The sequence below is a fragment of the Pyrgilauda ruficollis genome, unplaced genomic scaffold, assembly GCF_017590135.1.
Source record: "Pyrgilauda ruficollis isolate IOZ18807 unplaced genomic scaffold, ASM1759013v1 scaffold37, whole genome shotgun sequence".
In the NCBI taxonomy this organism is placed as follows: domain Eukaryota; kingdom Metazoa; phylum Chordata; class Aves; order Passeriformes; family Passeridae; genus Pyrgilauda; species Pyrgilauda ruficollis.
The window spans coordinates 8,099,965-8,113,270 of record NW_024525156.1 but is presented as its reverse complement, the minus strand read 5'-3'; the positions used below and the strand labels follow the sequence as shown (position 1 = coordinate 8,113,270).

The following is a 13,306-nucleotide window of genomic DNA, read 5'->3' as shown; positions in this document are numbered from 1 at the left end:
TGGCTGGTGGGAGTTTAGGATTAGCAGTCCTGGTGCTGGCTCTCCTGACATTACCTAGGGGGAGAGCAGACTGCTCTACTCAATATCCCCAACTGCCCCTCCAAACCCATTCCCCCAGACTTCTGGGAAGGGCTAAGGGCAGTGACTTAGAGGAGATGAGAAGTGTTCCTGTTCTGAGGACAACATAATGAGAGAAGTATATTCTCCTGCTCCTAACTTCAGGCTCCTAGTCCCTGTGGCAGGTCACTGAAATGGGAGATGCCATTCCTGTGCTGATGCTCAGTGTTACGGTGTGGCACTGAGGACCACGGGGTGCAGTTACCTGGGAAATGCTGAGGTGACCACCAGGCATGTGAAGCAGGGTGTTGGGTATCTACTTGCCAGGAAGGAGAGAGAACACAGATCATCATGCTCCTGCATTATAAGGCACGCTGAAAGAGCCTCTTGTCTTTTGCCAGCTTGAGGTGATATGAATGTACAAGAAGTACTGGAAGTAAAAATTCTACAGATGGAACACCTGTCTGTTACTCTCCAATGTAACCTTCATCAAGATTTAATTTTAGGAAAGGAGGAAATTCAGAAGTTGTTTGCCTGAGGGATAAAGCAGTGGTTCTGACAAAAGCACCACAATACCTGGAGCTCATTTAAAAAAATAGAGAAACTTAAGTCTTCTTTGGTTGTGTTTGCCTGAGGGATAAAGCAGTGGTTCTTACAAAAGCACCACAATACCTGGAGCTCATTTAAACAAATAAGAGAATCTTAAGTCTTCTTTGGTTCTTCCTACCTCCGTATGTGCACCTGAATGCCTATAGCAGAGACATTAGCAACATCTCCACACTGAGTCTATTCATACATGGAAAAAGTATCTAAAGGATTTTCTGGACTGGAGCTGACATGGCAGCACTTCCTACACTAATCCCTAGCACGTGGATACACTGCTGTAGCAGCAAAGATTGCCTGAACAAATACTTCACCGAATACCAACTACTCCAAGACTTTACTACCCACAGCTGGCAGTTCAGAATATTCCTTCTTCATTTCTCTTAATCATCTTTGGGAGCCATGGAGCTTAACCTCAAGTAAGGCATCCTTGGTAACATCCATTTCATACTCACCAGCCCCCTTTGAAATGGAGTCCTACACTGACTCCCTCTGCGGTGGGGTTTTAAAGCTTCCTGGCAATGTCATGCAGTGCGTTTCATGAAAGAACATCCCATTATGTTTTCAGGCATCTTCTACTACCAGTCAGGTTTGCGTTGTTGCTGAAATATTTTCAAGAAGCCAGATGCTTTTTCTGTGTCATTCTGGAGGATCTCTGTTGCACCCTGGCCTGACCATACTTTTGGATTTGGAGTAAGAAGAAATCAATTATTTTTTCTTCTATCCATCAACACATTAATAGTCCCATGTGAGAATGACTTACAGTCAACAGCAGCATAGGCAGGTATGTAATAGGCCTCTGCCCGTTAGGAAGACAATGTAGGTTGCTTCCCTGATCATGGAAATATTATCTAGTCAGGCTTTATGCTTAGCAGTTGCACAATGGCCTTCAAGTTAATCAGTGTTCATTACACACGCAAGAAGAATGGGGCTCCCAAACTCAACTTCAAAAGTACTATCTCATGCACTGACTTTAAAGTCTGCCAACGTCTTCTCTTCCTAAACTATCAGTGAGAAATGATTGGGGTATATGTTATGAAGAAGAAACACTCAAGAGTCTTCTCTTGAATCTCTCCGGCTATTTCCCCTCCTTTCAGCTGTGACACTGACTGCCATTCCCTATGTCCTACAATATTCCCACATCAGGGCCTCACACCAGCTGCTCTGACCCATGTTTTTGGTCTCCGCTCTCTATCAGCCTGCAGTGCTGCTTTGCGGTGTGCAGGACAGTCAACAACAACTGCGCCCAAACAAGTCCACGTGGCATTTGCAGCCTCAACTACACAGTCTGGCAAAACAGAAGGACCTTATAAATATTATCTCTTCCAAGCATTTCAACTGATTAACAAGTAGATCTGAAGCTCAAGATCATCATTCAAGCTTTGTGCAGCTGGAAGCTCTTGCACCAAACTGCAGTCTTTTGTGCAAAATTCCACTCTGCTGAAATATGTTGGCTGTCTCAAGTAAGGGGCTTATGGAGAAGACTGGAAAGAGCACGCTCCTGTTTACATGGGAGCCAAAGAATCCATCTCTGCTACTTGAAACACCTACGAGTGCATTATTTATCTGTAAAGCACTTGGGTAACTTATCCCTAATTTAGTACATCTTCAGACAAGAATCATTCCACAAAGCCATTTTCATCCATGACTTCCCTGTCCTGGAAAAAGCTTCCATTGGCTCATACTTGTGAAGAGGTCCTTCCTGAATATCCTCTGTCTTTCTATACATAAAATGTCTCTCTCAGTTGTCTCTCCCAGTAAGTAATAAAGGGACTGTTTTATCACCTGACAGGGAATAGTGGAAAAGAGCAGGGAAAAAATAATTCTGTATACAATGCAGCAACAAACACAAACACTCTGTATTCTTCCCTGACCTTTCACTTAATTTTGAATTGTAAATGGTTACTGATAGCAGAAAAGGGAGGAAGATAAATATACACAATAAGAAACTTTTCTGCTTTATAAGTTTAGTTGCAAATCCCAAATCTTTATGCTTGAAAGTAACTTTTCTTCATAATGAATCCGGAATGCCTAAAAGTCATGGGAAATCTGTTCTTCTGAAATACAATCCTGTGGTCTTTAACTGGGAACATCTGGTAGAAAACTCTACTGGTCAAAATGTACTAGCTAATAAAGACCAGAATACATTTCCACAGTTAGGGAGTTACGCATGTTTTATATAAAAGCATTCATGACATTACAAAGCAATCAACACTTAAAGCAAAGGCAAATATTATTTTGTAAGGCATGAAGGAAAGATACATCATTGCAATTTAAAATGAATTTTATGGCAATAAAAGAACATACTTTTTAAAAAAATAACAGAGCCAAATTAAAATATAGCCAAACCTAAACCGTCAAACTTCTTAAAGCAAGAGATCAGACAATTATGTCAAATATGTTTAATTTTTTTCAAAATAACTGATGGCAAAATAAAATATTTACATCATGTCATACTGTGTAAACATGTAACATCACTGTACAAAGAAATATACATGCAAAATAAAGCAAAAATTTAACTAAAACAATAAAGGAAAATAATACACAAACATAATGATATGAGGTTGGTACGAATAACGAATACACATCCAGTTTCGAAGTCAGTTGTTTTCTTTTAAAAAGTTTCTGTACAACTTTACAAAAAAAAAAAAAACCAAAAAACCAAAAAACCAAAAAAACAAAAAAAAAAAAAGAATAAATAGGATTCAGTGGAAGCCACAAAGCTCAAAACTAACCCAAGCTAGGTTATGGCTTAACACCCATATATCTAACTCTTGTGGGATGTCGGCTTGGTTTCCTTAAACATGGCATTTCACACAAACAAAGATGACAACACACCCACATGAACTCAGTGATGCACAGAAAACCATCTCTGTCTTTTTAAATATCTCACGCTAATATTACTTCAACCTTAAAAACAGTTACTAAGACAATTACATTACATGTCCAATTCTCCTCATCTCACTGCTACTTGCCAAATGTATTCTTCACCAAAGACCACAAGATTAATTTGTTCATTTCACAGAAAGAAGTAAAAAAACAGATTTGAAAATTCTAAAAAGTAGTTAAGTGTTGAGACTGATTTGGGGAAAGTCAGACTTTGGCATTTTAAATATAATAGTAATAATTTTAAAAAGTGTCACTCTACTTCTTAACCAGTTTGACATTTGGGATACTAATCTCTCTCTCTCTCTTAATTTTTCTTCTTTTTAACAATCCTTAAAACTGACTAGTCTTGACTAAATTCCATGCTAATCCTCATCTTAAACTAATAATGACAGTGTGGTACAACACACCCGCCCATGCCCACCCAGAACCCCCAGTCACACAAACAAAACCATAAAGCTCGCCGTACTATGTGCTTTTTCTATATATTTATTACAGTTACAACAGAGGTCCTCATAAATAGTTGCATAAAATGTTAAAGCCACAACATTGCACATGATATGAAAGAAAACAAAATCCCAAATGAGTGCATTTACAGTATTTCATCCTGCTGTATACTGCTTGACAATTGGGTCAGCAAGCTGGGCACCAACCCAAAGTTCTTTTCTAGGGGGACAGTGACTACTGACCCAAACTGAAGACCCGCACAGTGGTATACCACCATTTAGGAAGGAGGGAGGAAAAAAGGATGAGAGGAGAGGGAAAAAAAATTACAGACCGAAGGCAGGTAACAGTCTATATACAAGTAAGGCCTACATTTTATCAGAGCAAAACAATTCATTCTATTTGTATGCAAAATCTTTTGAGGTTGGATGCACTTAAAAGCAGAGTCTGATCTCAGTGCACTGCTACGTGAGATACATACAGGCGAGGCAACTGGAAAGCTCTAGGACCAAGTGAAAATCAGATGTTATAAATGGAGGCCGTACCAATGGGCAGCCATTTTAGTGAGTCTTCTCCAGGCATGATCTGATTTTTGTTTAACACCAGTGCTTTAAACATAGGCATTTCTTCCTTGAATAAATCTTGAAAACGGTAGCTAAGTTCACTTGCAAAATTCAACTCTTGTTTATTAAAAAAACTATTTTTTTTTGCAGAAACCTGAATAAAATACTGTTGCTGTATCGCTTGTGACTGCTTTTTGCAGAGTACAGTGCTATTGTCCTCCACCCCCGTGAAGTCTGCATCTCCAGTCCCCCGCGCCGCCCTGCGCGGGTCCCTGTGGAATGCATTTGCACACGAACATTCACTAGCAGCTGGTTGGCTTGGGGTTTGCTTTCCTCAAAATTCAAGTCAACAGCTGATTGGCAGGAGGAGTCTATCTCCAGTCTGATTGATTGGCAGGAGGAGTCCATCTCCAGTCTGATTGATTGGCAGGTGAAAGAGAATGAGAGAGAACTTCAAGCAAGGTCAAACTCTTGGCAAGAGCCTGCTCTGTAAGAAGTTTTTAATGCTACGGATGGGTCGAACATCATTCTGGTGTTTTCGCCGCTCAATGAACGAAGTCAGTCTGGATATATCAATGCTGTCAGCACTTTTGCTATTCCCCAGCTGCAGCCATTGCTCCTGGAGGGCCAGTGCAGCCGAGGGACGCTTAGCTGGGTCATCCTGAAGTAGGAAGCATACAAAATCTTTGGCCTTCTGGCTAACTCCTTTGAAGTAGTCATCTGGGAAACTAAAGTCTAAGCGGCAAATATTCAGGCAAGTTTCCTCTACGCTTTCATCCAGGAAAGGAGAGACGCCACTAAGAAGGACATAAGTTAGCACTCCAATGCTCCAAACATCTGAAGTGAGTGAAACAGGATTTCCAAGAATAATTTCAGGAGCTGCAAACTCTGGGTTTCCAAGTAACTGGTGGATATAATATGTGGTATTGAGCTGGACTGCATCTCCAAAGTCAGCCAGTTTTATTGTTGGCTTAGTGGAACTCTGGTCCACCAAAATATTTTCAGGCTAGAAAACATAAAAGCAGAAGTTAAAATGTCTTTTTTCAAGTCAGTCTAACACACATTTAATGCTCCAATTTAACTGCTTCCCAGCAAGTGTGGTCAGCCCTAGAACATAAACAGCTGCACTCTGTAAGGATCACTGCAGAAGGCCAGCTCTGCAAAGCTCTGAGGCAGTCTTAACAAGGCTTCCCCAGACCAACCAGCAGGTGGGTTCTTGCCTACTGCAACATGCAGTGAATGTGCTTTAGCTGTTGTAGCTGCTGGCACTATATTTTTGCAGGAAATATAGCTCTGCCAGTTAATACTTCAGTTGTTCGTGACAGCAGCTTTGCAAAGCTTCACAGGAACTGTGTTTCAAAACTTAAGCTTAAGGAACAACAATTATGTATAGAGGGTGAATAAAGCAACTGCTCCATTTGTTTTACAACAGACACAAACAAAACCCTTGCATTTAAAGACTGGAAGACTTTGTAAATATTTGCATGATGCTTTCAACAGAATCCAGCTTTATTTAGCAACTCTTTCATGTAATGCAGCTGTACAGATGGAAGACAAACCCTGTTAGGAGACTACAGCAGCAGAAGATCCTGTTGGATGCATATGACTTCAAGAGAACTGCCCCATTATTGGTGAGCTGAAAATGGACTTATTACTACTGTTTTATTTCTAAAGCTAACGCTGCTGTAGCTGTAATCTCTGCAAAGTAAGAGCAACTTACACCTGCAACTAGTTTTTAATTAGTTCATCTGTATGTGAGACCAGAAAAATTACTGGTGAACTCTCTATAGCACACTAGAAAAAATTTAATGGGATGAAGACCCAAAACTGGCTCTGCTTGGAAAACAGAAGTACATGGAGGGAAGAAACTCAGGCTTTTTGCTTCTTCTCACCATGACCCCATTTGGCTAAAGAGACCCTGCCTATAAAGATGACTTGTCAATGCTAAAATTATTATTCATATACACGTGAAAAAAAAAAGTGTAAGGAGTAAGTTTTTAATTAATATTTACATTGGGACCTTCTCATATATTTTTTTAAACTAGAATGCATAAAACCCTTGTGGTTCAAGTAACACACAAATGGAAGAACAAAGGCCCAAAGAGGCACCATTAATTTAGGTATTACAGCCGTCAAAGTGCAAAGATGAGAAACATTTTTGCAGCAAAAGAGGAAAAGCAGTCTCTTTCACAATAAACTCTATGCTATTTGAGAAAGAAATTGATTTCTGGTGCAAGTTTATCAGAAATTAAATAAATAAATGAATAAATAAAAAAATAATCAAGCAAAACTTCCTGTTGGCAATTATTTCCAGCACAAAGGGCCACACAGGGCAAGCAAGCTATAAGGAGAAAGCACAGGGAATTGAAAGTTTCTGCTTTGCTGCCTGAGTTACCTAAAGCATTTAGGAATGAAGCCCCAAGCCATTGGGGAGTCCTTTATGACTCTCAAAGCACTTCACAGCTCTCTGTTCCCAGCTGCAAGTTTTCTAGAAGAGGGAGATTTTTATGCCCGGAATGATGCACACTGCCCAGAATCCCATTAACACCTCACCTTTAGGTCCAAATGTGCTATTCTGCAGTTATGAAGATACTGCACAGCTTCCAGAATCTCTCCCAGGTAGAGTCTGATCTTCCCTTCTGTGAGGTTTCCCCATCGCACGACATAGTCCAGAAGGCGACCCTGGTCAGCCCTGTTAGAATTACAAGGGTTGTATTTTCGATTAATCCATGCATCACAACTGAAAAATACCTCAAGAGGCTACAGACTACAGCAGTAACTGCAGATTGCAGAGCTTACAACACAAAGGACTGGGGTATGAAGAGGAGGTATCATATCTAGCTACCAGATCACAACATTCCTCATTCATTTTTGTGGCCATTTGACACAAAAATACTGTTGAACCTTCAGACTAAGATAATCATCCACATGTAAATTTAATATCACTATTTTCTGTCTTCTGAGTGTTAAACTCAACATTTTAGTAACAGCATTAGACAACTGCAGTATTTTACTTAGGTACTTTCAAACTGCTATGAAATTTTAGAGCTCCTTATTCATTAACCACCATAAATACCCCAGAAAGTCAGCTGTAAAGTTGCATTTTACAGATAATTTAGAGTCCACACACATTTCTAACACTAGTATGTAGCTGGTGGAGGTCTCAAAGGTATCGAGAAGGCCAATGAGCTGGGGATGCTGGAGATTCTGCATGACTCCAAGTTCATGGGTAACGTGGTCTCGCTTCATCAACTTCTTATTCACAAACTTAGTGGCTACTGCTCGCTTGGTTCCCTTCTGGTCACACTTCTTAACGACAGAAAATCTGCCCCTGGAACACAACAATGAAAGGAAAGATTTAACCAAGAGATGCAATAAGGACATACTTGAAAGATATACGCCAAGAGATCTGCTTTTGATCTCTAATAAGTTACCCTTACAGAGGAAGGTTCTGGGTATGAGAATTTTCAGTGCATGCATCTACTACAAATTATGTCTGTAGAAACTTGACAGAGATCTGTTATATCATACTTGCAGACAGCCTGTCAGAGTAATAACCAGCTTTCAAAGGTCATCATTAAGTTGGCCCACTGTATATTCTACAGGAGTTATCTTGCCCATTTTCAGACTTCTGTCTGTAGTTTTCATTCCCTAAATAAGAAGGTTGAGGAGAACTTCACTACAGAAGCAGTGTCAGTCACTGTAAGGGATGCTCAAAAAATATATCCCTTCAAATAAATCCCTACAATACCACTTCACCCTAACTGCATTCTGTTTCTGTAGTGCCATCTAGTGCTGGTAAAAGTTTTGCTTCCTCACGTCTATTAAATCCACACATTAAGTATTTATCAAGGAGAATTTAATTTTTGAAAGAGAAGTCAGTATTTTGACACAGACAGCTTTGGAGATCAGCATACAGAACATACCTGCCAAGCTCAGCCACTTCACTATAGTGGGAATCAAAGTTGTCTTTCCAGATGACCATGATCCCATCACTTCCAGGACCTAAACAAACAAACAAAAAAGAGAAGGACAGTATGTCCAAGATTTAATACACTCAGATCCCTTGGCTATGAGGGGAATCACCCCATCTTATTAATCCCCATATGAGACACAGGGTGGCAGCAGAACAAACTGGATTATACACCAAGGCAGCCCAGCCAATGCAGTAGAACCAATTCTATTGTGGAAACAATTCAGGTTACAGTGGCAACTGTCTGTACAGGAATGAGTAACCTTAGCAAGCTGAGGGAAACAGTAAAAAGAAAAGACATCTTACATTATACCTTATAATGCATAATACACCTACCACTAGAAAAAGGAGTGGCCAGGCAGTGTAGCAGCTACCTTAGAGAGCAACTCCTACTTTTCAAGAAACACTAGTATAAAGACCAAAATTTCCCTTTCAGCCTCTTTTATATATTGCAACACACTCATCCAAGGGCTTAGCTACTGTCTGTCTTGGGTCAGTGAGCAGAAAGTGCCTGAAATAATCACCACCTCAATATGTCGTCAGTAAGGCACTTACTATAGCTACCAACAGGCAGAGCTGAAAGAGGCTGAATATAAATACTCCAAAATTTCAGATGAGATTTGGAAGGGACATATCTTTCACAGTCCGGTTTAAAATTCCAGGAAAGCAGCAAAGCTCTTTGAAAAAAAGGAAGAAAGACTGTATTTTGAAGAGGTATGGGACAAGTCCCTGTATCAGCTGAGACACTTCATGTCTTGGGGTTTTTTATGTGAGTCAGTTTGAGACAAAGCCATTGTGCTAGAATCTATTAACTAATTCTCATCAGTGGAAAAATATATGGACCTCACAATACACTAAAGGACCCAGATGGCATCAATTGTTATGAACTGCCTTGTAAGAAAATTTGTGATCCTGCTGTCTATATTTTCCCTGTTTCTAAAAATGGAGAATTATGAACACTTAGGACAAGAATAAGTGTGTGTACGAACACACCCCAAAACTTATCACTATGTCATCAAACACATAAAAAAAATTTTTTTTTTCCCTTTGCTGTCTGCCTGCAGAACAAAGGCATTTTTTTATTTTTGCACGTTTCCTTTTCATTCCTCACATTCAGGTTGCCTTGTTTCATGTACTGAAATGGTTCAACTGTAGATCAATGATGCAAAGACAAGAACTAGTTGTATGTTCTCCTAAAAATTGTGGCTTTACAGTTCAAGCAAAGGAGAAAAATAAATTACAAAGTAATGCTACTCCTTTCTTATCTGTACACTTTAGAAATTATGTGAGCATCATAACATTCACTGAGACTAAACTAAGAATGCTGATGATAAAATATGATTTTATCACTGTATTTGAACTTGTACTGGCAAAGTGAATCCATGTTGACAGTACTGTGGAATGTGTGCATGAACCTCTAATCTGTTATATCCTAAAACTGCATCTATTCCTGCTGAAACAGGAATATTATATTATAATATATTACAGGTAAAAAGGGTCCTTATCAATACTCCTTTAACAAAGGGGCACCCAGGAGCTGAGCTTTGCTTTTTACTCTTCTGTGGGTACCAGGCACTTCAACTGCACCTAGGCTCTAGGAGAAGGCAGAGGCTGGCCTACCTAAAACTCGTAGACTGGCGGAGGATGAAACCGAACCCATGTCGTTTGCAGCTATGCACGTGTAGATACCATCGTCTTCCGCAGTGACGCCAACGATCTTCAGCGACGCCTCTCCCAAGTCACTGCAAAACACAAGGGCAGCTGTTAACTTTACAGTTACTGCATAGACCTTAAGCTGTGGAAATCAGACAAAGTGAGGTTGATATTCTTTATGCTTCTTATTCTCCAGTTCTTATCTCTCTCTGGATGAACACAGTAAAACCCTGCCCTGCCATATCAGAAGCGTCCACCAGAACCTGAGCACTTTGTGTTCATTCAGTATCTTGGGAAGTCCTACAAATCACTAGAAAAACAACCCAACTGACACTCTGTCTCACCATGTCTCAGGCTTTACTGTTGGAAAAATCAAGTGCTTCCCCTGCTTCTTCCTGCTTCCTTTACCTACTTCAAGTTTTTGGAAACCATATTGAGACAAATATCCATCCTTGTTCTTTCTGAAAGCCTCGTTTCCATCCATGACTCCCAGGAGGTGTCAGCTGATCAGTCATTTGTGCTTTCAGAGCATTCACACCTTGTAAGAGCAGGCTTGCCCTTTAACACAAAAGTCATGCTTCATCACAGCTCTGGAGACCTCAGAATCTGGGAGAATGAGGATGGAAGGAAACTAGAAAGGACTTAAGTTTACTCTCTGCTCCAGGGCAGCGACAGCATTAAGCTAGATAATACCAGAGCAGAAAGACTCTGCAGGCTCTTCCTTAACTTTTCTCACTGTTCAACCACCCTTTTTGTTTGATGCTTTGTCTTTAAAAGTCTGCTTAAAGTTTCCTCTGTGCAATAAATTTCTAGTAGTCTTTTTACTATCTGCCATGGACATGAACAACAGATAATTTAATTTGCAAGTCTCTTAAAAATGTGAATACTTGGTAAGTCCTCCCTACACCTTTCACCTCTAGGCTCAAACCAATCCTGATATCGTGTTGTTTTTTCCCAATATAATGCATATTTTCAAGATCTTTTATCAGACTTTCCATTGTGAGTCAGGATTCATCTCAGCTGCTACAAGTCATTTTACTGACTGACCTAAACCTATTTGCAATGGTCTTCACCACACAATCTCAGGGGAAAAAAAAGAAGGTAAATTTTAGGAACACAGGAAGATGACACTTTTTCCCAACTCAAAGAACATTTCAGGATTATTTCTAAATATCTGTCAGCCACAGCCAAGATTATTCACTGGATATAATTCCGTAATGAGTAACAGAGAATTAAACCTAGCAAATTTAACTCTTGCACATCTCACGACAGCCCTGGATGCAGGAGTAAAGCTGCCACACTGCCTTTGTCTTCCCATTAAACAGAAACAAAAAACCTAATGAAAAGAAAAAGCAGGAGCACCAGGAAGTAAAGAACAGTATAACATGCCATCAAGTTTTCACAAAAGAGCCCTTCATTCTGAATTAAGAGTATAATTCATAAATACGACATTTCTTCACACTGAAGTTACAAATTAAACTACATTTTCTGTATGTAAAAGATGTTTTTTCAGAAAAAAAAAAGGTATTTTTTAACCTGCAGCTTCCTACTCCAAAATAACAAGTTCTGAAAAATTTCTCCTGGTGTTTGAGTTACCAGTTATTCTGTTATGCTCTATCATAGCAAAGCTAAAAACAGAGAAACATGTTAATATCCACACTTCAACAATGAAGAGTGACATCCCACCAATAGGAAGCAGAGGCTTCTTTGCAAAACACAGCAGTGTGATCTGAAAGTCACTAATGGAAATAAGGGACTGGCAGGGTCTGTCACAGAACTGGCATGTCACAACACACTGGTCTGTTTCAAGGACCAGGTCAGTGTGACAGACCACAATGGTTTCTGCAATAGCTAATGAGAAAGAGCAGATTAATTTTATTTTGTTTTTAAGAATCAACTGATTATACCATTTTGTTACCCTAGCCATACGCAGAAGTGACACAACATTTCTGGAAAATCTCAGTGATGATATATTTCTGTCTGAGAGCAACCCTATCCTCATGCCTCGAAGCCAAACGCTGTCCCGCACCAGGGGTGCAAATTAAAAACGTAACAGTTTCAGGAGTTCCTGTTGAGCATGGCACAAATTACCTGTAGGAAATGCTGTGATGACCGTCATTGCTCAGTGTATTATGATCAGGACCTTTCCAAGTAACTGAAGCCTTGGGGCGACCACAGACTTTACACCTAAGAACGATGGTCTCTCCTGTCTCACATGTTACCTCACTCAATGGAATTATAAACTCTGGGGGAACTGGAAAAAGAGAATTAATGGCATTAGGTAAACTGAAGCAAATACATTTAATTTCTATTCCTCACACTGTTTTCTATTAGATGAAGTAGTACTTTAGGTTCCCAAGGTATATATATCCCGTGCCCTTGGAGCACATCCATGGTTAGGCCCCTTGCTGGGACTCTACAGGGCTGCTGAATTTTTCTCTACATGAACTTGGACACAACACTACTGCTGTGCCACAGATAACTCTGAAGCCTACCATGGTGAACCAAACACCCAGTTTATGGTAAGTGAGGAAAGTCTACACTGAAAAGGATTTAAGGATGTGCTCAGCTAGGCTATCTTCACATCCAGCCAAGTTTGCAAAAAACACTTCATCCACTGAAGCACTGTAGTGCTTTCCCTTTTCCACAGACTCAAAAACTCAAAACCTTTGTTTCTGTCTATTAAACTAACACCTCCGTTTGGCTCTGACCCCAATGGGCCACCATCTTTATCCTGATCTGCCTCTGCATTGGAGAGGTCCTGAATATTCCCTAGGGTGCAATATTGAAAATAAAGTAGCTCCAACTCCTGGCCTTGTTACTTTGCAAATTCAGCAAGGTCACACTTCCATACAGAACACATCATATGGTCCTTGTGTTTTATGTTGTTTTGAATTTGTGAACAAAGAAGTGTTTCTTGCATCCTAAAAAAAAAGTATGATGTATTTCATTCTACCTTATTTGTAAAGAGCCCATATATATTTTGGTAGAAAGCATTCAGTTCCTGACATAATTCATATCAAGCAAATAATGTTTTAATCAAATTCGTTGACTGAAACTTTTAAAAATTAAAACAACTTACCATCATAAATGTAATTGGGGTTGAGAAGCTGGAAAGGAGAAATTA

At 39.8% G+C, this 13,306-nt stretch overlaps 1 protein-coding gene across 1 annotated transcript in view; it reads right to left on the bottom strand.

Moving 5' to 3' along the window:
- Nucleotides 1–2,829: 2,829 nt before the first annotated feature.
- Nucleotides 2,830–13,306, bottom strand: part of TRIO (trio Rho guanine nucleotide exchange factor) — a 242,880-nt gene continuing 232,403 nt past the window's right edge. The window contains 7 exon segments of the mRNA XM_041476043.1: nt 2,830–5,559; nt 7,107–7,245; nt 7,684–7,884; nt 8,480–8,558; nt 10,147–10,268; nt 12,271–12,433; nt 13,262–13,289. Of these exon segments, the coding sequence (XP_041331977.1) occupies nt 5,017–5,559; nt 7,107–7,245; nt 7,684–7,884; nt 8,480–8,558; nt 10,147–10,268; nt 12,271–12,433; nt 13,262–13,289 (1,275 nt within the window). The 3' untranslated portion in view covers nt 2,830–5,016.